At 48.2% G+C, this 25,492-nt stretch overlaps 1 protein-coding gene across 2 annotated transcripts in view; it reads right to left on the reverse strand.

Annotated features, from left to right (window-relative positions):
- The window catches only part of SETD2 (SET domain containing 2, histone lysine methyltransferase), a 42,256-nt gene extending 28,566 nt beyond the window's left edge, over positions 1-13,690 (reverse strand). Inside the window, exons 1-5 of one of the 2 annotated variants that reach the window (XR_793823.3) lie at positions 13,109-13,690; positions 5,914-10,316; positions 4,142-4,273; positions 3,145-3,273; positions 771-894 (exon numbers count right to left, since the gene is read on the reverse strand). Coding sequence is in view for 1 of the 2 variants with exons in the window: in XM_010712303.3 (XP_010710605.1) it covers positions 771-894; positions 3,145-3,273; positions 4,142-4,273; positions 5,914-10,316; positions 13,109-13,150 (4,830 nt within the window). In the remaining variant the exon portion in view is untranslated. The remainder of the gene's footprint in view (positions 1-770; positions 895-3,144; positions 3,274-4,141; positions 4,274-5,913; positions 10,317-13,108) is intronic. The other variant, XM_010712303.3, reaches the window with a different exon arrangement.
- Positions 13,691-25,492: the final 11,802 nt, after the last annotated feature.

Consider the following 25,492-nt stretch of genomic DNA (forward strand, 5'->3'; position numbering starts at 1 on the left):
TCTGTATCAGACCCTCTGATACAGAATATGAGTATCAGGGCTGGTGGAGCCCCACAGATTGTGTTTTAATGGGAAGACTGCCCCATGGATCACTGTGCTCTCCCTTTCTTAACTGGGCAAGACACCTTGTGATCACATCACAATCCCATGGCACCTACCAGAACTGCTTATGTGGAGGGCAAAAAAAGGAAAAAGAAAAAAAAGAAAAAAGAAAAAAAAAAAGAACTTGGGAGTATTTTTAGCTCATTTACTGTAAAAATCCCAAGACCCAAAAAAATCTCAACAGAAGTGATGAGCAGAATTGGGTATTGCAGTTCTATTTATATCCCTTGTTCCCAGCGAGCCAGAGCTCAAGGTAGGCAGCGCCACAGCTCTGCATCACAGCTCCAACAGTCCATAGACCCAAAACTGCTGACAAGCTGAAGTACATTAAGAATTTCTGGTATATGTGAGGACTCTACTGGCTCAAGGTGGACCAAAGAAGTTACTTCTGTAAACTGGAGAAGTAAGAAAACTTGGATTCCTGTTGATATGTTTCCTAGACTGGTTTATTTTGGTAATAAATAAATAAATAAATTCAGCTCCAAGCACCTCACAGAGGTGTGGTTTCCCCCAGCAGAGCCCATCACTCTATCCTTTCCAAAGGGACAGAAGGACAAATTCTCTCACATCACCTGTTCTGAGGACATTGGGTGCTCACACTGAGCTGGGGCTAAGCCCACCAGCCAGCCCCTCTCAATGCCAAGCACTTTGGTGGGCTCCCTGCTCACCTCGTCATTCTTCAAAGCCATGAAGTAGTAGTGGATGTTCTTGTTGCGGGCATATTCCTTCACACGTGCCTTGAACTCTTTGTGGTCCAGCACCTCTCCGCAGTATTCCAACACAAAAGTGTTTCTGGAAAGCATAGGGGGAAAAAGCATCACTCATCAGTGAGCAATTAGCACCAGAGAATGGAAATTAACTGCTATTGAGACAAGCTTGTCCTTTTGGTACAGCACTCTGTACCAGCTTTCATCTCAGGCTACTCAGATTAATTCATTTTTGACACTATCATACCACCAGGAGCATCAGAGTGGAAGGCCCTGAGACAAGAACAACACTTCCCTACAAGCAATGATTGCTCTCTAAAAGAACCAAATTTTGGGGGCAACGTGCAGAGGAGAACAAAGAAAATTAAGGAAATACGCTGCTGGTGGATGGTTTTCCTAAAATGAAATGGAAAACCTGCCTGCACCTTGTTGATATGGTGGGCAAAATGTGGGGTTGATAAAAAGCCCTTTTTGATCCTAGGAAAGGTAAAACTTCAAGCAGAGATGGAGGAGAACAACCAGTTACTCCAAGCCCAGCCCATCACAACACACTGCTAAGCTACATGTCCTACATTTTCCCTTGCTTAATGCCACCCTGAATCCTTCAACTCTTCCCTTCTGCTTAAACAGCAGAAGGCAGCAGCTTCTGCCCAGCTCCCCGCTGGATGGAGCACTCCTGCCCACAGAACTCCAAGCCTGGAAACCTGAGGGCAGGAGGAGAGCAGAGCAGAACTAGAAATGTCTTTGAACCATCCCCAGCCATGTGGGAGTGGTCTCCTTCTGGCTGCATCACCTCTCGTTGGCTTTGAGAGCCCCCATAGTCTGCCTTCTGGTGCTACGAGTCTCACTGTCTTTGCCCAGGGAAATGGTGAAGTCACCATCCCTAGAGGTGTTAAAAGAACCATGGAGATGTGGCACTTGGGGACACGATCAGTGGGCATGGTGGGATGGGTTGGGGTTGGACTTGGTGATCTCAGTAGTTTTTTCCAACCTAAATGACTCTACAATTCTATTAATTAGTCTCACGTATTCGATATAGCAGTAAAAAAAAGACTATCATAAGATCTGTAGTTTTCCAAGAATGCCAGAACCCATTCCTGGATTCCTTAACAGACATCTGTCTTCCACTGAAGCAAAAGATCAGTCTCCACGGAAACTCACTAAAATAACCTGAGTTACAGAAAACCTTTGCACAATTAAATTCTTGTCTTAAAGATCACAGTCCCCCATGCACTTGAGACTGAACAGGCTCACCATGCCCAGCCCACAGCTTTCTAAAATGCCAATCAGAGCCTGGTGAAACTCCCAGTGCACAGCACTGCTTCTCACAGCAAGGTGAGTTGTCCTACAAAGCCTTTTGTTACTCATCTGCTGAGCTTCACATCTGATTTCTGCATGCCCTGTGACAATTCAGGAGTGTATCCAGGCTCAGACATACACACTGCTGTTCTGCCTCTCGAGGCCTTACTCAAAGCTCTTTTTACTGCTGTGATGATAAGAAGGCACCATGGCAGAAGGCTCACAGCACCTCCTTGGTCTGTCCTACTTGTGCCCCATGCCTGCTCCCTGCACCACAGCTGCACAGTAAAATGGACCTGGCACTATGCTTCCTCCCACTTAGCTTTGGAGTGTGCCAGGTTCAGAACAGAACTGGAATTCCAAAAATACTGGCATCCATTCTGCTGCCAGCCTAGGAGGAGGCAGATGGGTTCATCCACACTGCAACTTTGGTGTTCAGGCCCTGGTAGTTTTTTTGTGTCAGACACTACGTAACAGCATGCACCCAGCCATGGTGTGCAAGTTAACATCCGGGTTTAGCTAAATATAGACAAGTCAAAACCAGAGTTGGAACTGTAAGCATCACCAGGGTAAAACAAGCACTCAGAAGTACAGCAGTTAGCTGAGCACAGACTAACAAGGGAGGAAAAGGCCCCATGGGTTCTCCATGTAGTCCAACATGGAAGGAAGAAGACTCAAGAAGAGGGTAAGCTTAGAGGTGGTGAAGAAAATGGATGCAAAGAGAGCATGCTCCTCTTAAGCAGGAGAGAAGGGAACACACTAAACACAAGAGGAAGGTAGAAGCAAACCTGCCAAAAACCCTACTGAGAACTCTACTAAACTTTGGTGGAAGAGAGTAAAACCAGAGTGGGTGATCCAATGCTCAGTTAGGACATACATGTGCAGGTAACTAAGACAGAGCACAAGGGTAGCATGTAAAACTGGAAGGAATTCAGCACATCTACTAACATCAGTGCAACTAAGATAATGTCAGCAACTTTCCATGCACGAGGGAAGGAAATAGCACAACTACATCATCCAAAGAGCAAAAGCTTACGATGGGAGATCTTTGGCAGCTCTGAGTCCCCAACCTTTCTTCTCAGTAAGGATTACTTCAACATCTGCGTGCTGCTTCTTCTGGAAGCGTCGGTTGGAACAGAAGTCACCATTTGGGCACCTGGAAGAACTAGGAGAAGGAAATGGAACAACTCAATTCTCATCATGACAACATCAGCAACAGAAACAGCTCAGATGGGAAGGAGATGCCACGTAACCATAATAAACTCAGTGTAAAACTTTCAAATGTGTTTTGCTATAAAAAGTATAACCATCTGACTGTCAACATGTAAATGCAGACTATTTCTGGAAAGAAGATAAAAACATTTCCAATGCAAATGCTACTGCACTTGTATGTTGTATAATCCAAGTGGGCTGAACTAGCCAATTCTCTCCATATTTCCATGAGTTCTCATCTCAAGATCTCCCATTTCATTGTACCTGGGCTAAATTAGCTAAGGGCAGGGCTTCTGGCAGGTAACTTCTACCGTTCCACCCAGCTTTATGACCTGCACGTTGTGCCTACAGCCCCAGGCACGCAGTCCCTGCCTCCTCCTCATGTGGCAATAGCTCCCTTGGCCTTCCAATCCCAACCAGGAGGGGAAATAAGATGATAGCAGTGGCCTGGATGGCCCCGGGGAGAGCACAGATGCACAAGGAAAAACAAAAGAAAATTAGTAACTCACAGAGAGCAGTATTTGCATTTCTGACACTCTGCCATCAGCCATGCTTACACCAAAGTCGAATTAAGCCCTAGCAGCAGAGGACTCCAGGCCCTGGCAGCCAGTTTTACAAGAGAGCACTAAGAAAAATACTTGGTTTGGAAGACCTAAGGTCAGATTTAAATGCTCTCTGTAGGCTCTGAAGCTGAATCCACACTAGTCAGTGAAAACAGGAGCACGACGACAGCTTGTAGCCAGCAACCAGAAAGGTGTGAATTCCTCCAGGTGCTCCCATGTCATCTCATGGTCAACAGGGGCCAACTCTGGCCAACTCACCACTCGATCATGAGCAGGCGGTTCAGGCAGTCTTCTCCACAAGCAACCTCCCCCTGAGCTCGTTCTTCCTTGGAGAGAGGAGGGCATTCACACAGCATTCGCTTAATATCCCGGTGGGATTTGCTCTTCTTTCTGTTGAAGACAGGTCATTGACAAAGAGTTAAGACATTATTCAGGTAGAGAAATTAATCTTTTATCAATTGTTACTGGAGGAAATTAACTTATCCTTTAGAAACTGGACACATGGACTACCTTTGGACAACCACAAAGAACCTCTGGATAACTACGGCCACTACTTGAAGCACGAGGTGATGGCTTTCTCAGAAAGACATCCCCGGATATTTAGCTTTTACTTATCCTTAATGTACACAATTCAGTTTTACTATCAACGTAGATGTGTATATAGACACACCCACACACAGAAGCCGGACTAAAAACCCTTTATTTTGACTTACAAGAGAAAAAGCCAAACTCCAGGGAAGCCACTCTTGATTTTTACAGCTAGATTTCTCACCACATGGGACAAATTATAAGGTTTATATTAGAAAGATAGGAGGCTCTGATTAGTCTCTCTTGAAATACTATATTCTATTAGCATAAATAATGCCATGAAGACAATCTCCAAGAGCTCCCTTCCAGCCTTCTATAATGCTCTCCTTGGTTTCACTGATACAAAGCCAGGAGAAAATCTGTATTCTATAATTTTAACATATAAACCACTAGAGAGCATACGTATCATTTCAAAACAGATGAATTTTAATACAGCAAAGTGAACAGTTTAGCTAATTGAATCTGTTTTACTGTCAAGATGATTTTAAAAATGCAAAGGTTTTAAATGGGCATGAATTATTAGAAGGGCTGCACAAAGAATAAGACTTGGTTACACACTCGTTAAGGACTCTTACCTACATTCTAAATCCAGAAGGAGTATTTTTTGGCACAGGTGGAGGTTGTTGAGCTCTGAGGCAATGCTCCTATTGAATAACCCCAAAGTTCTGAAATAAGACTTTTCTTTCAAAGGTCCCCATCCTGGTCAATACTCCCACTAAAGGATAACCTACAATCATTACCCTTTGCTAATTTAAATCACAGCTGTTAGAGTTGAACTAACTTGTCTGAGATGACAAACAATTACATGCAATTACCCAAAGCTTTTGGAAAGGCACATATCCAAAATACATATCCAAAACTTTTCCCACGTTCTGACTTCCCTTTGGGGACACTGAACAGATGTGGACAAGCCCAGAGATGATGCTTCTATACACTGCTCTGGGCTCTAACGTGGTCTCACCATGCTCACAAGAATGAGAGAGCAGAGAGAGCAGCAAAAAGAAAAAAAAAAGGAAGAAAAAATTGGAAGAAAATCACTTCTGCAAACTACCACGGATACAAGAACAAAGTGTTTACTCAGTGCTGATGGCAGGAATCTCAGGTGAGCAAATCCCTCCTGCAACCCTCATCACATGAGCTACAGGGGATGCCACATGGAATAAGATACACAGTTTACAAGTGATTCTTCTCCTGTACTCTCCCATCCCCAGCACCTCTCTGGGCCCATCACTGGGAGAAGATCCAGCGTAGTTACAGCTCTGGTACAGCATCTTGTCCTCTAAGAGCAGTACTGAGATGCAGAAAATGTGACATGCCTCTTCCCTGCTGTACCAGCTGCTAGTATGGCCTTAAGAAAGCTGTCACAGAATCTAACAGAAGCTGTAATCTAGAACAAGTTATATGCAAAAAATAAAAAAAAAAATTAAAAAATCTCAAGTTACCTTTCTGTCAAGTACACATTTTCCTCAATGAGGTCGAAGTAACAGGGCATTTTCCCCTGCTTGGCAAACTCCTTCCAGCGCTGCGGGTCGCGGAAGTCGTCCATGATGCACGGGCGGCCGACCATGGAGGAGTCCTGCGGTGCCACCTCCTGCTCACCCTCCACCTTCACCTTTTTTCTCTCCCTCGAGTCCACATCGCTCTCGGAGTCACTCTCCAGCTCCTGCCGTCGTTTTTTGGGAGGGCCTCGCTCCTTCACATCGTTCTTTTCCAAAGACTTCACCTCCTCTTTTTTCTCAGCACCAGACACCGGCTCCTTGCTCGAGTTGCTGCTGATCTCATGGGCTTGCACGGAGCCTGTCTCTTTCTGCTCGGGAGTGTGGAACTTACTGGAGGGGCTGGGGAAGCCAGCCTTGCACTCATCATCCCAGCGGTCATCCTCGTACTCCTCGTGATCCTCCGTTAGAGAATCCGGCACTTGTCCTTGAACTCGTTCATAGCTGCCTCCAGCAGGCCGGCCAGCAGACCTCACATCCCAGTAGCCATTGCCCTGCCAGCAGTTCTGAGAACTGCTGTAGGCTCCTGTGCCTGGCTGGTACACGTAGCCCGAATAGACCCCGAAGCTGCTATCTGGCTGCTGATAGGTGCTGCTGGGCTTCTCTGCCTGCAACTCCCAGCTCACGCCACCCATACCCTCCCGTGGATGAAAACCGTCCTCCCTGGAGCAGTCTCCAAGGCCAGACTGATGGAGACCCCCACTCCCCTGCCAGCTGTCTGGCTTAGAAAAGCTCATCTGATGGCAAGACTCATCGGTGCCCTCAAAGCTCTCAGGCACACAAAATGGCTGCTCCTCCTGCCGGCCAAGCGGCCTACTGATGGACATCAGCTCATTAAGCGTCCTCTCATCTGGGTTGGGTTTGCCTTGAGAATCCACCGCCAGGTCTGCCTGGCTCGTGCTGTCCACGCCATCGCTCTGCGGCTGGCAGACGTCTGCCCGCGGCTCTTCGCCATCTTTCCTGCTGAGCTCAGTAGACGAGGCCGGACTCTTGTCCATCCCTCTCGGAGAGCACCTGCTCTCAGCCTGGGGCCCGTTGTTACTCGCCGTAGCCTCTGGCCTCTCCTCATAGTAGGGCCTGCTTGGTTCTGGCCTCTCGTCATCCCAATGGTCAGAGTAATGCCGCGTGCCCTGGCTGCTCCGCGAGGAGCAGGGGCTGCTGTCCTCCATCGCAATGCTCGAGTTCTTCGGGACAACCACAACGGACTGCAGCCGCTTCCGTGGCACGCCATCATCCGAATCAGAATCCTCTGTCTCACTGTCGTCGCTGCCCGGCTCGCTGTCGCTTTCAGCCGTGTCAGAATAGTCATCATGGGGAGCGGGAGCGAATTCGGAGGTACCACCACTGCTGTCACACGTTGGGGTTTGCGTTACGGCTTCTGGTTCTTCCGCAGCCACCACAACATCACAAGATGGAAACGAAGCGTCTGGAAAAGCTGAAGCCACCAAGGGCTCATTCCCTCCGTCATCCTCGGCAGACGTTCCCTGGCTTTGCTCTTTCAGATCATCAGGACCAACTCTCTCCGTAGTAACGGCCATTTCTTCCACTGCCTCCTCTCTGCTACAGCGTTCCAGTGGCACTTGGGAATAATAGGAATGCTCATCCTTGAGTGACTGTGTTGAGTTCAGGTCAACGTGCCGAGCATCCAACTCGAGCACCTCCCCAGTGCCCGAGCAGCTCGGCGGGGCCCTGTCCCCCTCGGAGGGAATATTTTCCTCCAGATGCTGAGTAACCACAGGACAGTCCTGCCTGATTCCAGGTGAACAGCAGTCCTGGGCAGAATCCCTGCTTGAACTATCCACAGCTAGGCCAGCTTGATGGGGTGGGTTAATGTGATACTGCTCCTCTTCACATGCAGACTTTGAATTCGGATCCTCTGTGCTTTCATAGTCGCACGTCACCGTCTGCGGTTCAACGTGCAAGTCCAGAAATGCCTCGGAAGTCACTTTCACATCTGCTGGTTCAACTTCGATTTCAACTTCTGAATGATGCAAAGAAGGAGCGGCATCATCTGAAACGTAGCAAAAAACTGGTTCTTTGGTTTTGTCACAGGGAGCTGCCTGATCATCCAGCTTCTTCACTGCAATTTTGGAATGGTCTACATTCACAACTGGTGAAGGCATAGCTTCACTTTGCTGCTCCAGGACCAGAGCCTCTTCCTCCCTGAACAGGCTGCTACACTCGCTGGACTGTATGTGAGAATCGTCGGGCTCGTGCTCTTTAGGGATGTACGTGCTCTCAAATCCATTCGAGGGCAGTGGATACGAGTTACTCGTCCTTCCAATGTGTGATGCTTCCAACCTACACAAACTATCATCAGAAGATACTGCGACATCCTCTGCTTTGGAGGCACTGGGAGCTGCCAGATCATCAGAGCTACCCTCTGGGGACCCATTTATATTCATTTCTATAGGGAAACATGTTCTCAATTGCTCGTGCTTTACCCTTACTAAAGTCTCTTGTTCCTTAACACTGTCACGGCATTCATTGCCTGCAAGTTCCTCAGACCCTGAGTGAGGAAAAGCAGCTTTTGATTCATCTGTGTTTTTAAAAGCGGGGGAATCATTTAACTGATTTAATGGAGAAAGCGTCTTTTCCCTTTCAAATCTTTTTGCAATGGACACTCTGATCTCATTGCTTTTTAAACAAGAGGTCTCTAAATCTAGAGAATTAGACTGCTGTTTTATTTCTTCAACTGATTCTGTACAACAGAAAGAACTTTTAAATTTATCAGGCTTTGGTGCAGGGGTCTTTGAAGGGGTGGACTTATAACGGGAAGAATTCACATTACTGTCAGGCTTAGAATGGGAAGTCCCCTTTCGATACCCGAGCTCGTTAAGGGGAGAGCACCTTTTGGTTACTTCACTTTCTGAAGTCCGTTTTGAATCTCTATCAGCTTTTGAAGAAGACTTTCCTCTCCTCTCCATGTCAGCATGAGATGACTCTACTTTGCTGTCCCTGTCTGACTTAGAGTAAGAAGTCCTTGACTCTCTGTACGAGGAGGAGTGGGACGACGTCCGCCTCGAGTCACTGGATCTGGAATGCGTCCTTCTGTACTCATCTTCCGAATCAGAACTCTCCCTCCCCCTGGAGTCTGCGTACGAGCGGGAGTATCTTGTCCTCTCTCTGTACGGGGAGCTCCGGTGATACCTGCGGTCTGATTCGTAGTAATGTGAGCGCTCCGACCTCGAGTAGGAAGAGCTGGTTCGGGAGCTCCGATCCGACCGGGACCGAGAATGGGACCGGCTTCGCCTTCTTTCTCTGTCTGACCGGGATCGGGAGGATGCATACCGCGAATCTCGTTCCGATTTTGAATAGCTAGAATACTTTTCATCTCTATCCGATCTGGAGCGTGAGGAGGATTTCAGTTCTTCTCCTCTGAGAGAGGAAGAGCTTTTCCTGGGATCCCTCTCCTTTTCTGCACTGGATATCTTCTGCTCATGTGAGCGCTGGCTGGAAGAAGTCCTCACGGAATCTTCATCAGACTCAGAGCCCAGCAACGTGCCATCGGACTGGGAGAACTTCCTTTTGGAGCCCTGTTTCCTAGAGCACAAAGAAGCACCCTTGGAGCTTTCTGAAACCTCATCATCTTTCCCAATATGGGAATCTTCCTTCTGTGGAGTTACTTCCACCTGCTCGGCCACGTGTTGAGTTACGTGTTCTTCCAAACCGTGCGATACCACCTCCTGCTTAAGGTCCAGCTCAGGAGCCTCCTTAGTGACCGCGTGGCACAGCTCCTTCGAAGCCGGGACTTCTGCTTCTGCAGGCGGTGACAGCAACAGCGTTGACATGAGCGTGACGGGCAGCTGTGGCAAGGCTGCTGCAGCGGGGACAGGCATTGGTGCTGCTGGTGATGCTGTTGGTGGAGGTGGTGGTGCTGATGGAAAGTCCGCGGCCGCTGCCACTGGTTCTGTTACCGGTGCCAGAGCCGGTGGCGGCGGCAGTAAAGTTGCTGCTGCAGCTGGTGGGAGGGGTTTAGTTGTGACACTAAGTAAATGTTTCTTAAAATGGATTTTCCCCAGTTCTACCTTCGGTTTTGGAGGTGAAGACTCCTCCGCTGAACCAGTAGCATCCCCAAGGTCCATTTTAATTTTGGGGTTAAAATCAGTCTGTAGGGGTACTGCTGGGGAGTTCTGAGTTTCATTTTGTTTTTCGTTTCCCAGACCGGCCAGAAATCTGTTCGGTAAGGTTTTCTTGGTTAAGCTAAAGCTGAAAGACACCTTTTGTCTTCCTTGCTCTTCAAGGTTAACCTTCGTTTTGGTGCCTTTGGGCAAAAAACGACTAGAAGCAACACCTTTGAACACTGGGCCTTTGATAAAGCCAGCTTTCTGCACCGTTTCAGTCTTGCTCTGGAAAAAGAAAGAAAAAAAAAAAGATGCCATTAGTGGAAATGTTTATTTTTAAATTCTGTTCTACGCAAGTACTGAACAGTTTTCTTTCACTTGGTGAATTTTTTATGATGATAAAATAGAAATTGATATCCTGGGCTGAAGTCTGGGACAGCACAGCCATACAGCCTGCCTCTCTTTTAATCAAAATCAATTATCTGCTCCTTTCGAGTCTCCTTTTGGGAGACCTCCTTTAGGATTCAGGCTGAGGCTTTTTAACTGACTTATTAATAACCAAACTCAAAGAATCAAAGTTTGGTTTTTTTTTTCTTTAATAAGAATGAAAAAGAAAAAAAAAAAGAACGATAGGGTTCAACGCACAAAATTAATTGAAGAGAGACCGCTACTTTATTTGTTCTGTTTCTGCGGTCTCTGGCTACAAAACATCCTGCAATTTTAAGCTTTAGGTGTGTTCTCACACTCTAGGATACTGTACCTGGGTATATTTGGTGCCAGAACAAATCAGGTCACTGAGACCTACTGCTGCAGCCCTAAGTCCCATCCAGGCTAACAACAAGTTCACATCACTGCCAGCAGAACTTCCATCAGCACTCAGCCACGCATGACTCTGAGCTGATGAACCCCAACACCTTAGATATGCATCTCACCTAAGGGATCTGATGTCCTGCTGAGGAGTCTTTCCCAGCAAGCCTGGCAGTCTGGGACACAACTGAGCTGAAAGCCACCTCCTCTAGGACACCTGCAACTGAGATGTCACTTTGGGCATGGAGCAAACCTAGAGCAACAAAGCTCTTCCCAACATGCGAACTTCTTCCCTTTCAGAATGCATTTATCAAAGCCCGAGATTAGCAGCTTTCAGAGCAAAAAGCACAGTGTGTTTATTTGCCTTGGCACGTGCCCAATTGTTTTTAAGCTCTGGGCTTGTCTCTGCAGAGACTCTATCACTATCTACCGCAGCGTAACGATAGCACAATCCCTAATGATGAATGTTGTCCCATTGTGTTGAAAGGGTGTTTCTGTCAATACTCCTTATCCCCATAAATCCAGATTGCATTAATGTAATTACACTTTGTGCAAGAAGCATAACTCAATGAGGACTATTCTAGCAGTCTGAATAGTGTATACAGTAAGTTCTACTCCATAACTATTGCATGAACACATCTTTGGCTGCAGCAGTGGTTTCCTGCACCCACTCTGAAGTATTATGGACTTTGTTATCGTTTAACTCTTGTAAAACAATGCAGAGTTGCTAAAGCTAAAGGTACCGTGGTAAATTATTAAGTAAGATGTCAGCAGAATAGAAACCCCACCCCACGCTATTTCCGCATTTTTTTCCAAAACTCTGACTCCTTTTAAATGGGTGCCACTTTGTGGGGGCTTTTAAGTGACTGCCATTGCTGAAAGGGCATCCAGATAGTGACCCTGAGGACAGGACACGTCCACACGTCTGACCATCTCTTCTCCAACGCTGTCCCACACTCAATAGAAAGGCTGCTGAAAATACTCTGTTTTCAGAAGTGATCCATTTTTTTAACCTAACAACAGTGTAACACATAAATGTACAGGAACAAATTCACTGGAGCACAAAGGACAAAACCAAGCGCTCTGTCCACGTGGCAGGAGCTTTGAGATGTTCAGTGCTAGAGGCCAGCCTCCCATAAGATGCTGGGCACAGACTCCCAAATAACGAGGCAATGATTTTGTGAGTTGTTGCTTATTACCCCTACACAGCCAGAAAATCCAAACCTTTCTACCCCAACCAGTAAATCAGCACTCAAGTTTTCTTACTAAAACTTCCGTGAAATTATTTTGCATGCAAAATCACCCACAGTTACGAAAATATGTCAGTGTTTTGATCAAAAACTTCCCAGCTTTCAGTGCAGCAGAGCTGAAATCTGAGCTTACAGATGAATAATGGGGTTTGGATACATCCACCTGTACACAAAACAAAGGCTGGAGGGGATGAAAGAGCTGCTAAACTTCCATTCCTCTGCTTTTCTTATCTATTCAGTAGGGACGATGCCTTTCAGAACAAATGTTTCACTCTCATGCTCAGCCTTCCAGGGATTTCTTCTTAAATAACACCAAGTTGAAAAACCACAACTTCCATAAATTTAAAAATATCCCACAGGTAGCTTTTGAAATGTAACAGGGAGTAATTACTGGCGAAACAGTAGAAAAGTTCTCCTTGCTTTAATGTTTTACAGGCAGCAAACGCTCCACGGAATGCTGCTGTGAGTGTTGTGCAGCTCAGGGTAGGCAACAGATGCTCACTCTGAGCCTTCAGCAGAGATGAATGAACACTCCTGCAGCTTTCGTATCACCGTGGCAGCACACGCAGTACGTTCAATCAGAGCAGAAATGGTCCTACCACATCAAAAATTATCAGAAGCACCATTCTGCCAGTCACTCACTGGGGTATTAGCAAGTGTTCCTATCCCTGGAGTTTTTCTCCTTTCCCCTTACATTAATTGGGCCACACACAACGAAACTCATTTTTTCCCCAGATGAAATCCTTAAATATGTGCTTTATCACAGTGCAGGAAGCAGAATATCCCTACGCCTGATCAGCTGTGTGCAGTTGCATCAGCAGTGCCAGGCATGATCCTTTCCCTCCAGACTTCATCGCTGCCCCATGGACACCCCAGGAAAACACCGGATTTGTATGTGAAGATGCCTTGTGCTGCTTCTCACGAAAGCTTCTCGAGACTTGGGTCCAGATAAAATCCATTAGTGAAGGTAACTACACACATCTCAGGAGCAAAACAGGAGAAGGAATAAATTTCACTCACCTCATTTTCTTCTTCTCTATTGCAATCCAGCCGAGAAAACATGCAAAAGAAAACAGAAAGAAGGCGTAAACATCAGGCAGAAACAAGAACACACCCGCAAGCAAAAAGGGCTGCACAGGTAGCCCCGTGCCACCCGTGTCACCTGTCCTGCTGTCACCCACTGCACAGGGACACAGCAGTGGTGAGAAGCTCAGAGCCCTGGGTGCTGGCACTTCTGCAAACCCTCTGAGAGCAAACGGCAAGCACAATGCTGGTGGCTGGCGTGGCAGCCAGGAATCATTTCAACAGAGGCGATGTCGCAAAGATAATGCAGATATCAGTCTGGAAAACCAGGTGGAGTTTAGTGTTTTCCTTAGGAGATGGGAAATAGTTTGTTGCATTGTCTTTCTAAGTTCACCAACACTTTGACAAGCAGCCCAATGAACACCTTATTGCTGTGCTGCTCTGCCCACCAGCCCCAGCTAACACGTACCACACTGCTCAGAATTCCCAAATACAGCTCCTTGGCATTCAGCCTCTCCCCAACAAGCTGGTGCTGGGCACTGCCTTGGAGAGCATCAGTGAATTTTTTCCTTAAGGAAACTACATGGAACAATACAAAAGTTTCCTGCCCATTGCTCAGTGGTTACTGACACGGCTTAATAATAAAAGCTCATCTGACTTTGGTATTTCCTCCTCAGAAGCACATTGTAACCTCTCTATTTGCACACAGGCAGCCTTTTCCCTCTATATCCTACAAATACAGAGGAAGTTTTCAACAGGACCTTTGCTAAATTTAATGAGCTTCTGGCTCATAATTCGGTATTGCTGCGCTGACACGGTCCAAGTTATTGCACAGAAAGGCTCACAGATTGGCTCTCAGGCATCAGTTACTGCAAGAACCAATTTCTGGGTTAGTGCAGCCCTGCAGGGACCCTACGCAACGACAGCACGGCAGCAACCAGGTATGTCCCCATTTCAGCAATTATCAGCAAACAGAATTAGGAGCAACCTCCTCAAAGACCTATCACCAGCAGCAGTATCACCAAGCTCATGTGCAAATGATAAAGCTTAGTAATAGGTAATAAATTATTCTTACAGCAGCAGCAACTGGGCTTTTTATTGAGGAAACACGAACCGTGAGTTTAAAGGAGCTGTGGGAAACACGAAGGGCACAGCTATGATTTACTGGGGTTGGGAACACTGTGAACTCAGCACAGAGCAATGCAGAAGGCAGAAGTCCTTTTAGAACAGCACAATGATGTGAATTAGTGTCCCAAAGGCTTCGTTTTTAGGATCACAGGAAAAGAGGAGCTGAAGTGGGAATTTCCAAACCCTTCCAAGCCCTTCCAAGTTCCCTTGCAACCTAAGCCATTCTATGATTCTACAATCAAGACTTTTGGGACACCGTTGCTCTTGATGTTCATATATTCTGAGTTACATGTGAGCGTTGAAGGGTGAGGACAGCACTGAGGTCAAGCACAGCCAGGATCCAACACTAAAATCTCCATTGCATCAGTAACCAAATGCACTGTGACACAGCTCAGGAGCAAGCAGAAATGACTCTCTGCACTTAAACCACAGATGTAAAGCAGGTATATGCTGGGAGATGGGTAACAGAGCTCAGTATTTGCTATCCCAGAGAAGATGTGGATGCCCCATCTCTGGAGGTGCTGAAGGCCAGGCTGAACGGCGCCCTGGCAGCCTGACCTGGCGTGTGATCTAGTGACTGGCAACACTGCCTATGGCAAGGGGGGTTGGGACTCAATCATCTCAGAGGTCCCTTCCAACCCAAGCCATTCTATGATTCTATAACAAAGGTAAAGGAATTAACAACCCATTTTTGCTCCTCTTGCTGGAAAACTGCACAAAACCAGCATTAAGATGCTGGCAAGGACACAGAGCTTTTAGTTCAAGCAGAAATTTCTTCCTCTGTCTTGTGATGGTACTGCAGAAGAGGCAGCAGTGTTGCAGAGAGAAGGAAGCTCTCTATCCAGCCTCTTCCCCTCCCATCAACTGCTTTGGGACAGCAGGGTGGGAGTGCAGCGCTGAGATGCACTGAGATGGAGCAGAGCTACAGGCTGCTGTCTTAGAGCCAGAATTCGGCCAGAGAAGCCCAGCTGATGACAGCAGACAGCTGGAAGAAGGACAAAGCAGAATGAGGTGCTGTATGAATGAAGCTGCTTGTTTCAGGAGAGAACAGAGCACGTAGGAGTGGGGCAGGCATTACGTTACCAGCGGTGGGTTCTGTGCAAACACTGGGCAGTATTTCAGGCACCACTCCCTCCCTGCAGGCTGCAGGTCACGTTTCCATGTCCTGCCTCTTCCTTTGCCCCGGATCAAACACATAAATAGATTTCCAAAATTAGGCAACGTGTCACTCCTTGCTCAGGAACCAAAGTGCAGTTTCAAAGAGTAACTGTGCTACACCTGATTGACCACCAATAAGTGATGGGTTTGCAAGCATCTCAAATGCACAGTGCAAGCAAAACCCAAATCCCCACATCATGCTCAAGGGTCTGCACCTTGTCCTGGGCATGAGAATAGAAAATAAAGGTATATGCAAGGGTTTATCACAGTATCATACAATCATGCAAGTTGGAAAAGACCACAAAGATCACCAAGTCCCGCTGTGAACCCACTCCCACAGTCATTAAAGTTGGAAAAGACCTCTGGTCCAACATCTCTGGTTTGTCCTGAGTACAGCAATAAGAAATAAAGGTGTATTTTTCTTCTGAGGTTCAGCATCTCTGAGGTGCCTGAATGGGCTTTTATGAATGAGACTGCTCTCCTTGCGGTGCAACCCCCAGCAGGACCTCCTATGCTACAAAAGCAAACAAATAAAATGCCCTCAGGGTTACGAACTCTGCATGACAAACACTGGGTTAAGACAAAACTTTTCCTCACCTCCCACATGCCCCTTTTTTTCTTTTTTTTTTCTTTTTCTTTTTTCTCTCTTATTTTTTAAGACAGAAAATAGGCAGTCTAAAGCTCTTTTTATCTAAGCATCTGCAGGGCTAACCATCCTGGAAGAGCTAAAAGCCTCCCCCTGTGCTCTCAGCACCCGTAGCTCCAGGCTGTCCATTTGCAAGCGTTAGCGCTGGGCCATCTCAAAGCCTACCTGGTTGACAATTACTTTCTTTTCTTAGGGAAATAAAATGCAAAACCCAAATCCCCGACCTGGGCACTCAGCAGGAGGAAATGCAGCCCCTAAATTGCAGTCTCAAAATGCAAAATCCCAGCCTCAAAATGCAAAATCCCATTGTAGCCTCCAGATCCTTGCTCACCAGGTATGGTAACAGTGCAGGCAGCACAATGAGGCCAGAACTTGCCTGGAAACTCCTCATTCCAGCAGGACGGTGATGCCAAAGATGAAATCTCCAGGCCAAACCACAGCTACAGCTCTGCACAGGACACAACACTGCTGCTGGCACAGCTGAACTCAAATAGTTCCATAAAACCTTATAGGTCTGAAGCATCAGCACACGCTTGGTTTATTAACCTCTAATACATCCAGCTAGGGATTAAAAACTAGGACAAATTAGGAGCAGTCTCTGCATTAACTGAAACAAATATGGTGCTCAATTACTGCCAGCTCTTTTGTAGCACTGCGCTTTTCGTTCCCACGTGTCCCTGCTTCCATTAATATTACACCACTGGGTAACGTCCGACTGCAGAAAAGCAGGCAGTTAACAGCCAGCTCCTTCCTCCAAATAAACCTCTTGGAGGAACAGCTAAAGCACATCCAGAAGGGAAGGAAAAAAAATAAAATAAAATAAAAATCAAACCTTTTATTTGAACAGAAGCTTGAAACCAAGCCAATCCGTGCAGAAAATGAGGTCAGTGCAGCTGTAGGCATGGACCTGTCCCCTGCTCTCATCCCTGCCTCCCCAGCCCTGCTCTTACTGCTTCCACGATGCTGTGACTCTGCGGTTTTGTACTCTTGTTTTCTGTTTGGATGCTGCTGCATGTGGTCGGGGGCACGAACCACTTTTCCTGTCCTGAAATATGAAAAATCACCGAGAATTCACCAGGCCAGGTGCACCAGAATCCCATAACATAAAGACATGACACAGATGATGGAAGCTCCTCCATGTCGCCCAAAGAGAAGCAGGTCCAGGAGGTGCCCACTCACAGTATGACGGAATCATAAAGGTGGGAAAAGACCTCTGAGACCCCCAAGTCCAACCCAGCCCACCCCCACCATGCCCACTGATCGTGTCTCTCAGTGCCACATCTCCACGGGTCTTCAAGGACGGCGACTGCATCACCTTCCCAGGCAGCCTGAACCAATGCACTAGCACTCTTTCAGAGAACAAATTGTTCCTAATATCCAACCTGAACACCTCCTGTGTTAGCAATGCCAGCACGTTTTAGAGAATCTATGAACTTTTCCTTTAGGAATTAGACCCAGCAGAGAAGAAAACAATTCCCAGCATTCTCCAGCTTAATAAAAGAACCTAGGTTCCTGCTTCTGCCCCCAAATCCACTCTGGAGCCACTGAGCTCACAGCCCCATCTCTGCCCACTGCATTCAGCACAGGATACACCTAAAGAATTCAAGTGTTAAAGTTTTACACCGTGACGGCAATCATCACAGGCGATGCTGTTCCCTGGCAGCAGTCTGAAGGATCACCAAGAGCAGTGTACAGGGAGGGGTTAATCACCACGTGGATGGCAACAAAAGGGTGGGGAGGCAATGGGGTAAGGTGTTGAGGGGCAAGCTTTGCTCTCAGCCACAAAAAGAGGGTGTGAGCCCACAGCTTCACCCTAAAATGAGGCATCTGTGCAGTATGTGGGAGCACCTGTCCTTGAGAAGCCTCCTGCTCCCAGAGCAGGGAAAGAGGGATCTGTTAGCAGCGTTTAGTTGGCATCCTCATCAGCAGAACTAACTGGGATCTCTGTTAGATAATCCCTGAAGCAGAATCACCTCCTTGGAACAGTTAGCAGGTAGCACACGCTGCAAGGAAAGGCAATGTTTTCAGCATGCAGTTGCGTTTTCCCAAAGTGATGCAATTAACTCCGAAAACGTGAGCGTCCCCAGGCAGTGAGTCCGTCCTCCAAGCACAGTGCCTGTCTGTTCACCAAGCATGATGCAAGTCTGTCCATCCAGGGCTGCCTCCAAGCAGGTGGTCTGTCCATCCAGGGCTGCCAAAGTTTCCTTTGCCCCCATCCCACCTCTCCCACACCCACGCTCCCCAGCACCCAGCCATTCTCTGCCAGCCCTCAGGCAGATTCACTGCCCTGCCACAACCAGGAGCACGTTCCTTCCCCCAGCACAGAAGCTGAGCTCCTGTTGCACACCTCTCCCCAACACTCCCGCATAGCAGAGGGTAAAAGCTCGGAGATCCTAAGCTGCATCCCACCCAGAAAAGCAGCAAACACCTCAGCACCCCAGTGCAAGCCAACAGAAGTGCCCTCTGATTTCATTCACAATACAGAAGAAACCAGTGAGAGCCATGCGCTGGGCAGGATAGAAAGGCTGGCTAAGCACGTGCTGAAATGATCTGCTTTCACTGAGTTAAAAGATGCTAGATAATAGGAAATAAACCGCAGTGTGTAAATCCTGCTTAAATAAAGTCACTACATCTCACTCCTGAGCACCATCAGCACAAAACTCAACCCCACAGCTTCCCTAGAGAGCCCTGCTGCAGCAGAGGAGGGTGAGGAACCTGAAATTTAAAAAAATAATTAAAAAAAATAAGCCAAGCTCAAACTTCTGTGCACACTTACACTCACTGCTACCGGCTGCACTGTCGGCTGGCATCGCAGAGTCAGCAGCGTGGGCACCAGGCAGGGCTCAGCACTGACCGAGCAGCTCCACTGCACCTCACTGCAATGAGGGCTGGGTGCTAAAAGGGGGAAAAAAAAACAAAAAGGAAAGGCGGCCCCTCCCCTAGAAGGCCGGCTTCTGGGGCAGCCCCGCCAGCAGGGGCTTCTACCCCTGCTCCTGCTCCTCCTCCTCCTCCTCTTCTTCTTTCCCCCACTGGAGGGCTCGTAGACCTCGAGGAGCTATTTGCAGGCATCCAGGTGCTGCTTCCCATGCATGCACTTCACCTGCAGGGAGCTCAGCAGGGCCAGTACATCCATCCTTCCCATCTACAGTCACCACATCCCCACCTGAAGTCATCCTATCCCTACCTGAGGTTGCCAGCACGGCATCCTATAGCCACAAGTGCCATGAGGCGAGCAGAGCCTGGTGCAACAGGCTGTCTTTATCACCAAAAATATCTCACAGGTAAATATCTAGCTCTGGTGGCACACAGACTGTGCTTGCAAAAGCCTGCAGCAAGTCCCACTCCCCAGACCAGCTGGTGGTAAAGCTCCGAGGTGCCTGAAATAAAGGAGAAAGCTCAACTGCTCAGCACAAATGAGACATCACATGCTAAGTTTGGCCAGGCTTCATCTCACACATCAGCAACTGAAGTACCTACATCTGAACTGCATGTCACTGCAATCCATCCTGCCACAGCAGGCACACTCTGGGTGCAATTCTGCCTCTTTCGAGTGTGTGCTGCAGAATGATTGTGCTGTGGCTCTGCTGATGGTGCTGGCAGATCCCCTAGCACCAAACCTGCCTGGTGGAACTTCATCAGATGCAAACATTAATGCTGCCAACACACAGGTGCAGGCAGAGAAATGCCACCTGTGATTTTCAGAGTGGAAATACATCATCTTATTGCTCCCTTACATCCAAAAGCAGAACCAGCATGAGCCTCCTCTCCTGGCAAAACATCTGTGCTCACCTCAAACCAGAACCATATGTGATGAGGAGGTGCTTTCCAGCGTGCAGGTGTCCCTAACCTCAGCAGTGATGGCGTTCTGCAGGAAAAATGTCAGCCCTTACCACACTGTGTGTCCCACATTGCTCGTTTTCCTTGCACTGAAAGCCACGTCAGTTCCAGCCCTCCCTTCTCCATTTCACCAATCTCCATCCCATCACACACTGAGCACATCTCCCTCCAGATGGAGAGCCTCTCCTGAGCGACGTCTTCTGTTTGCACATGGGGTCCAAAGGGTAGAAATCACATCTCTTGCCCCGCAGCCCAAAAAACCTGTTGTTTCAGTGATAGCTAAAATACTGCCATACATGAGACAAGCTTAAGTGGACACTCCAACTTGGAATCCCTACCATATTTATTTCCTATGCCATTATAGATGAAGCTTAATCGTCAATGACAAAACCTGCCCAGCAGGTTAAGTCAGCAGCGAAAGACACCTTGAAAGCCACTCTCCTGCTCTAGGAAGGGCCACCAATTCAACAAAAGAAAAGAAAAACAAACTCTTGAAGAACTGAAGGCTGTAAATCAAACCGGTGGGAATAACCTGAGTGCAGCACAGAGAAGGAAGTATGGCCATAACCTGCAGCCCTCCAACTGCTCCCACTGCCAGCAGCATCACAGCTGGTTGCTGTAGCGATGACAAACACAAGCCAGAGCAGATAAACATAACCTGCATCCTCCTCAGAACAGAAACTGGCAATAGAAACATAAGCTGGAAGTGAGCTGCTCCAGCCACCTCCAAACATGCAGCTCTGAAGTTCTCCTGGCAGAGGAAGAAGCACAAAGAATGGCTTTCCATTAATCCAGGAAGACGCAAACGTCTGCGGATGCATTTCAAACCTGAAGGCACTCATGCAGCAGTCACACGGTGCTTTAGGAGCTGTAAAACCCTTTAGTACAGCCACAGATCAACTGCTTGCAGTCCTGGGAATGGCACTGAACCCACTGCACACAGCAGGGTTTGCAGGGACGTGGCTGCAGAAGAGCTCAGCTATTCCTCCCTCCTCTCCCCAGACTTACCGATGCCTCCTCCTTCTCCTCTCACTTTATTATTTCCATCAATTTCTTCTTTATTACAGTTTCTATTTCACTTCATCCTCAGATTCTGCCCTCTGGACAGTTTTCACCATGAGCTGGAGCCCTGCAATTGATCCCAAAAGAATAAAACCTGGTGGTGAGAGGCACCTGCAGGGACGGGGCACCTTCTGGAGAGGCCAAAGAACCATCAGAAGGCAAAAAATCACACAATCCATTGCAGCAAGCATCCTACCAAACAGACAGAAAGAACAGAGCCAGACTTCTGTCTTCTCCAGGCTCCTTCTCAGAGAAACCAACCCTTCTGGTCAACAAAACTGAAAAGAAAGGAGTGTTTGGGACAGCATAAAACAAATAACTAAAGACACCAATCACAGCAGTGGGGTTGGAAATTGATGATCCTTGGGGTCCCTTCCAACCCAAGCCAATCTATGATTCCAAAGTCAGTCTCTGTCCAACACATGCACAAGGATGATATATTTAGCACTCCACTAACATTCTCCAACGCAGGACATTGCAGTGACAGCCACGTCACATGTCCATTTTTAAGCGTGCTTTCTTTGACCTGCTCCAAGGGAAATATTAAATTGCACAGGGCAAGAATTAAAAAGAAAAAAATTAATTATGCCAACCAAACTACCTGAAAGTCTTCTCAATCCAACACCAGGGTTCTGGGTCTCCTCCCCGAGCTGTCACCTAGCTGCAGTATGCACGGAAGCTGAGCTCAGATTCTAGTTCAAGAGCATTTAATTATCCACACGTGTGCAGGTGACTAAAGGTGCACGGGACTATTTTGAAATAGAGATGTACTGCTGGGTAGCCTGCAGCTGCTGCTGCTCCCTGTTTCACACCTTTGCAGCAGAACATCCCGAGGCTGTGGGTCTCCATCTCATCCACACGTACTGCTCCATGCAGAGCAGCTTCATCCACATCTGGTCTGTCCCTGAGCAGCACTGCTCACCCACAGCCCTCACACAGACAGCCTGGAAACTCACAGGAAAGGAGCATTTCCAGCACGCTCATCCTGCCAACTCCACACAGGCAAAACACACTATTCCTGTTTATAGGAATCTGAATTGGCTGAAAACACAGGAGCCTCAACTGACCACAGCCAAAGCGTGCTGGTGGTTTTTCTTTTTCACTGTCCCTGAAGTTACACCTGAGGAACAAAGACAAGGCAAGAGCCAAAAGATCCTCAGAAATCACACATCTAGGTCATATAACCTCTAATGACAGTGCTGTTCCTCCTGGCTTGCGTTCAACCCAGCAACTCAACATCAACTCAACAGGTTGGCGACCCTGCCCATAGCAGGCAGGTTGAAACTAGACGGTCACTGTGGTCCCTTTCAACCCAGGCCATTCTATGATTCTATGATTCCCAGACCTGCTGGAGCTCAGGGAGCAACGGGACAACACTCTCAGACACAGGGATTGGGTGGTGCTGCATGGAGCCACGAGCTGGGTCTGGTGATCCTGTGGGTCCCCTTCCAACTCGAGATGCTGTGTGACCGTATGGTTCTATCGCTCTATGGGCACTCCTGCTGTCCTCTCTGCCCCGTAGGCAGCCCTACAGACAGCACAGGGCCACACAACATGCACAACCAGCTGTCTTTTCGGCAGGTAGATCTGAATACTTAAAAAGCATTATTCCATAAATAAGCTGACTTTTCAAACTCACACATAATGCATTGATTCATAAGCGCATCACTTAAAAACTCTCTCCCACACCCAGACAGCAAAACCCAAGCTCCTCCTTCACTACTCTCAATTTTCTATCCTGTGAGACCAACATTAGTCTCCTCCATACAGGAAATGCAGGTGTAAACCCAAGCCCCCAGCTCCCCTATCAGCTTCCCGATGGATTACAGCACACCTGAAGACTTAGGTTTGGATATTTAACCACATTTTCCCCATTTGTCTGCCAGCAGCATCTGCCCAGCGCTGAGAGTACGGAGGTCACCGACTGTTCTCCCCAGAGAGAAGCAGAAAATAGAACCCTACTGCCTATGGGAAGCAAAAAAACACAAACCAATCAAGTCCCAAATTAGAATCACAGAATCATTAAGGTTGAAAAAGACCTCCGAGATCACCAGTTCCTCGCCATGCCCACTGACCACATCCCTCAGTACCACATCCCCACTGTTCTGGAACATCCCCAGGGACGGGCAGCCTGTGCCACTGCATCAGCACTCACTGCTCTTTCTGCCCACAAACAGCCAAAGGCCTGAGTGTCTGCAACTGTGACATAGCAACAGCCACAATAAAACCCTGAAATTTCAGACTGTTTGGATTCATTTCAGGTACACTGATAAAACCGTTTCGGTGTGCAAACAACAAGCCCTGGCCCTGCCAAACCACCTGGACTAGTGTCCTCTGTCCCCAAGTGCCACCAGCCTCACAGCGTCTGCCTGCAGTGGCTGAGGACAGCATCACCCGAAGAGGAGCTGACTTCAAGTTGGTGATGCCTATCTGTAGGAGAAAGGAAAACAAGAGATGGGTGACACCTCTGCAGCACGGTGAGGACATCCACAGGACTGAGAGTAACTCACATCACCTCACACGACAGCAGCCCCATAAAGTGTCTCTCTCCACTTGGCTTTTTGATGGCATGCTGGGACCAATTTCCATTTCTGGATCAGCTGTGCACCCAACAGTGCACCCAACACCACTCCAACACAACCAATGTCCACATGGTCAATTCTGGCACCAGGGCAACAGCGAGAGGCCCTGGCAATGCTGCCCAAACAGCTGTGGTGTCCCATTCCATCCCTGGAGGTATGCAGTGTCAGGCTGGACGGGGCCCTGGGCAGCCTCAGCTGGTGGGGGCAGCCAGTGCACAGCAGGGGGTTGGAGCTGGATGATATTTTAGGTCCCTTCCAACCCAAACCATTCCATGATTCTAAGATGCCATGATTCCTGACCCCACGAGGGGCTGCCAGAGCTGCTCATGATGAACCCGGATCCCATTAGCCAAGCAAATGCCCCGGTGCCAGCTCACCAGAACCTCTCTGCTACCATCAAGACTCCATCACTCACCATCAGCATGCACTCAACGCATCACCTCGCCAGCCATCCAGTTCCTACCCCAGCAGCTTTCACCTCATGCATCTAGCACAAAGTACAAACACCCCAATGCCTCCTGATGGCTTTCAATGTCTCAACCCGGAATAATTACCCCAAAAACCTCCGCATTGAGTTTGTTCCACGAGGAGCTCTTCTGTAAAGAAGCTGTTAAACAAATGGCTCTGGCTTCTCCAAGCAGCCCACATCTGCAATGCACGGAGATGGATTTAGGTGAGAAGCAAAGGTGTCCTAGAACCGACCTGCAGCACTACGCTTGGTTTGACACCAAACGTCACATGTCTCTCCGGCCTCTGGGGACAGCATTCCATTCACTCTAAAGCACTCCAAAATGCAAAACACCTAAAGTTAAAATTCGTTGCCTAATAGAAGACCACTTGAAAGCAAGAGCACCTCTCTGGGCTGCTAAGAACCAGGAAAGCTCACAACAACCACAAGCGTGGTGCCCACCTCCTTTCTTGCTTCTTCTCCCAGTGCACGGTCATGGGAGAACCCCAAGAACCACAGCCAGCAAAATCCAACCCCAACTCAACATGAAACCTTCTGTCTCTCCCTAATTTTAGCTGACTCAAATGCAGACATCACTCAGCCAGGCATTGTTTCAGCCAAAATAGATCCAGAGGGTGGTGATGCACTGGTACAGGTTGCCCAAGGAGGTTGTGGATGCCCCATCCCTGCAGGCATTCAAGGCCAGGCTGGATGTGGCTCTGGGCAGCCTGGTCTGCTGGTTGGCGACCTGCACACAGCAGGGGGTTGGAACTGGACGAGCATTGTGGTCCTTTTCAACCCAGGCCATTCTGTGATTCTATGATTCAGAACAGGATTGCGGTGCCCACTGCGAATCTTTTCTCCCACCTCACAGTTGTGCCTTGCTAGAACCCCAAGAACCAGAACTAGCGAATCCAACCCCAAACCAAGACAAACTCCCCCAACTCTCCCTAATTTTAAGGGATTCTAATGAGGGCATCGCTCAGCTGGGCATCATTTCAGCGCAAAGAGACCCTCAGCCACTCAAGGTGGGCAGGCACCCGGGCTTTTTGCTCTGCTGTCCTTGCCCACAGTGCCATTCCCAGCTCTACACATCAGCACAGGATGCCTGTACCGAGTGCTCCCCTCCTTCCAGCCTGGAGCTAAGCACCCATGAGCACCACTGCAAACACATTTGCACGGAGCACCCTGATCCTGCAAGGAAGAAGGCTAAAAAATGCAAAAATATCGTTCAGAAACAAGAAAGAAAAAAAAAGGAAAAAGGAGACACTGCTACCAAGTACTGAACCACTCCGTGGGACGCAGCAATAAAACCGTGACGTGGGGAGCGGCTCCCCGGTGGGGAATGCACAGACACAAGGCAGCTCCCCTCCTCCTCCCAGCGCGGCTCGGTGACCTCTTCCTGCTGTCAGGAAATGGGGTGAGGGCTGAAGGGACAAAAAGCGCAGAGCTCGGGCCCCGTTACACCCGCACACCAACCAGAAGGCCCCGCCGGAGGCCCGGGACACGTCCGCACCGCA

The sequence above is a fragment of the Meleagris gallopavo genome, chromosome 6, assembly GCF_000146605.3.
Source record: "Meleagris gallopavo isolate NT-WF06-2002-E0010 breed Aviagen turkey brand Nicholas breeding stock chromosome 6, Turkey_5.1, whole genome shotgun sequence".
In the NCBI taxonomy this organism is placed as follows: domain Eukaryota; kingdom Metazoa; phylum Chordata; class Aves; order Galliformes; family Phasianidae; genus Meleagris; species Meleagris gallopavo.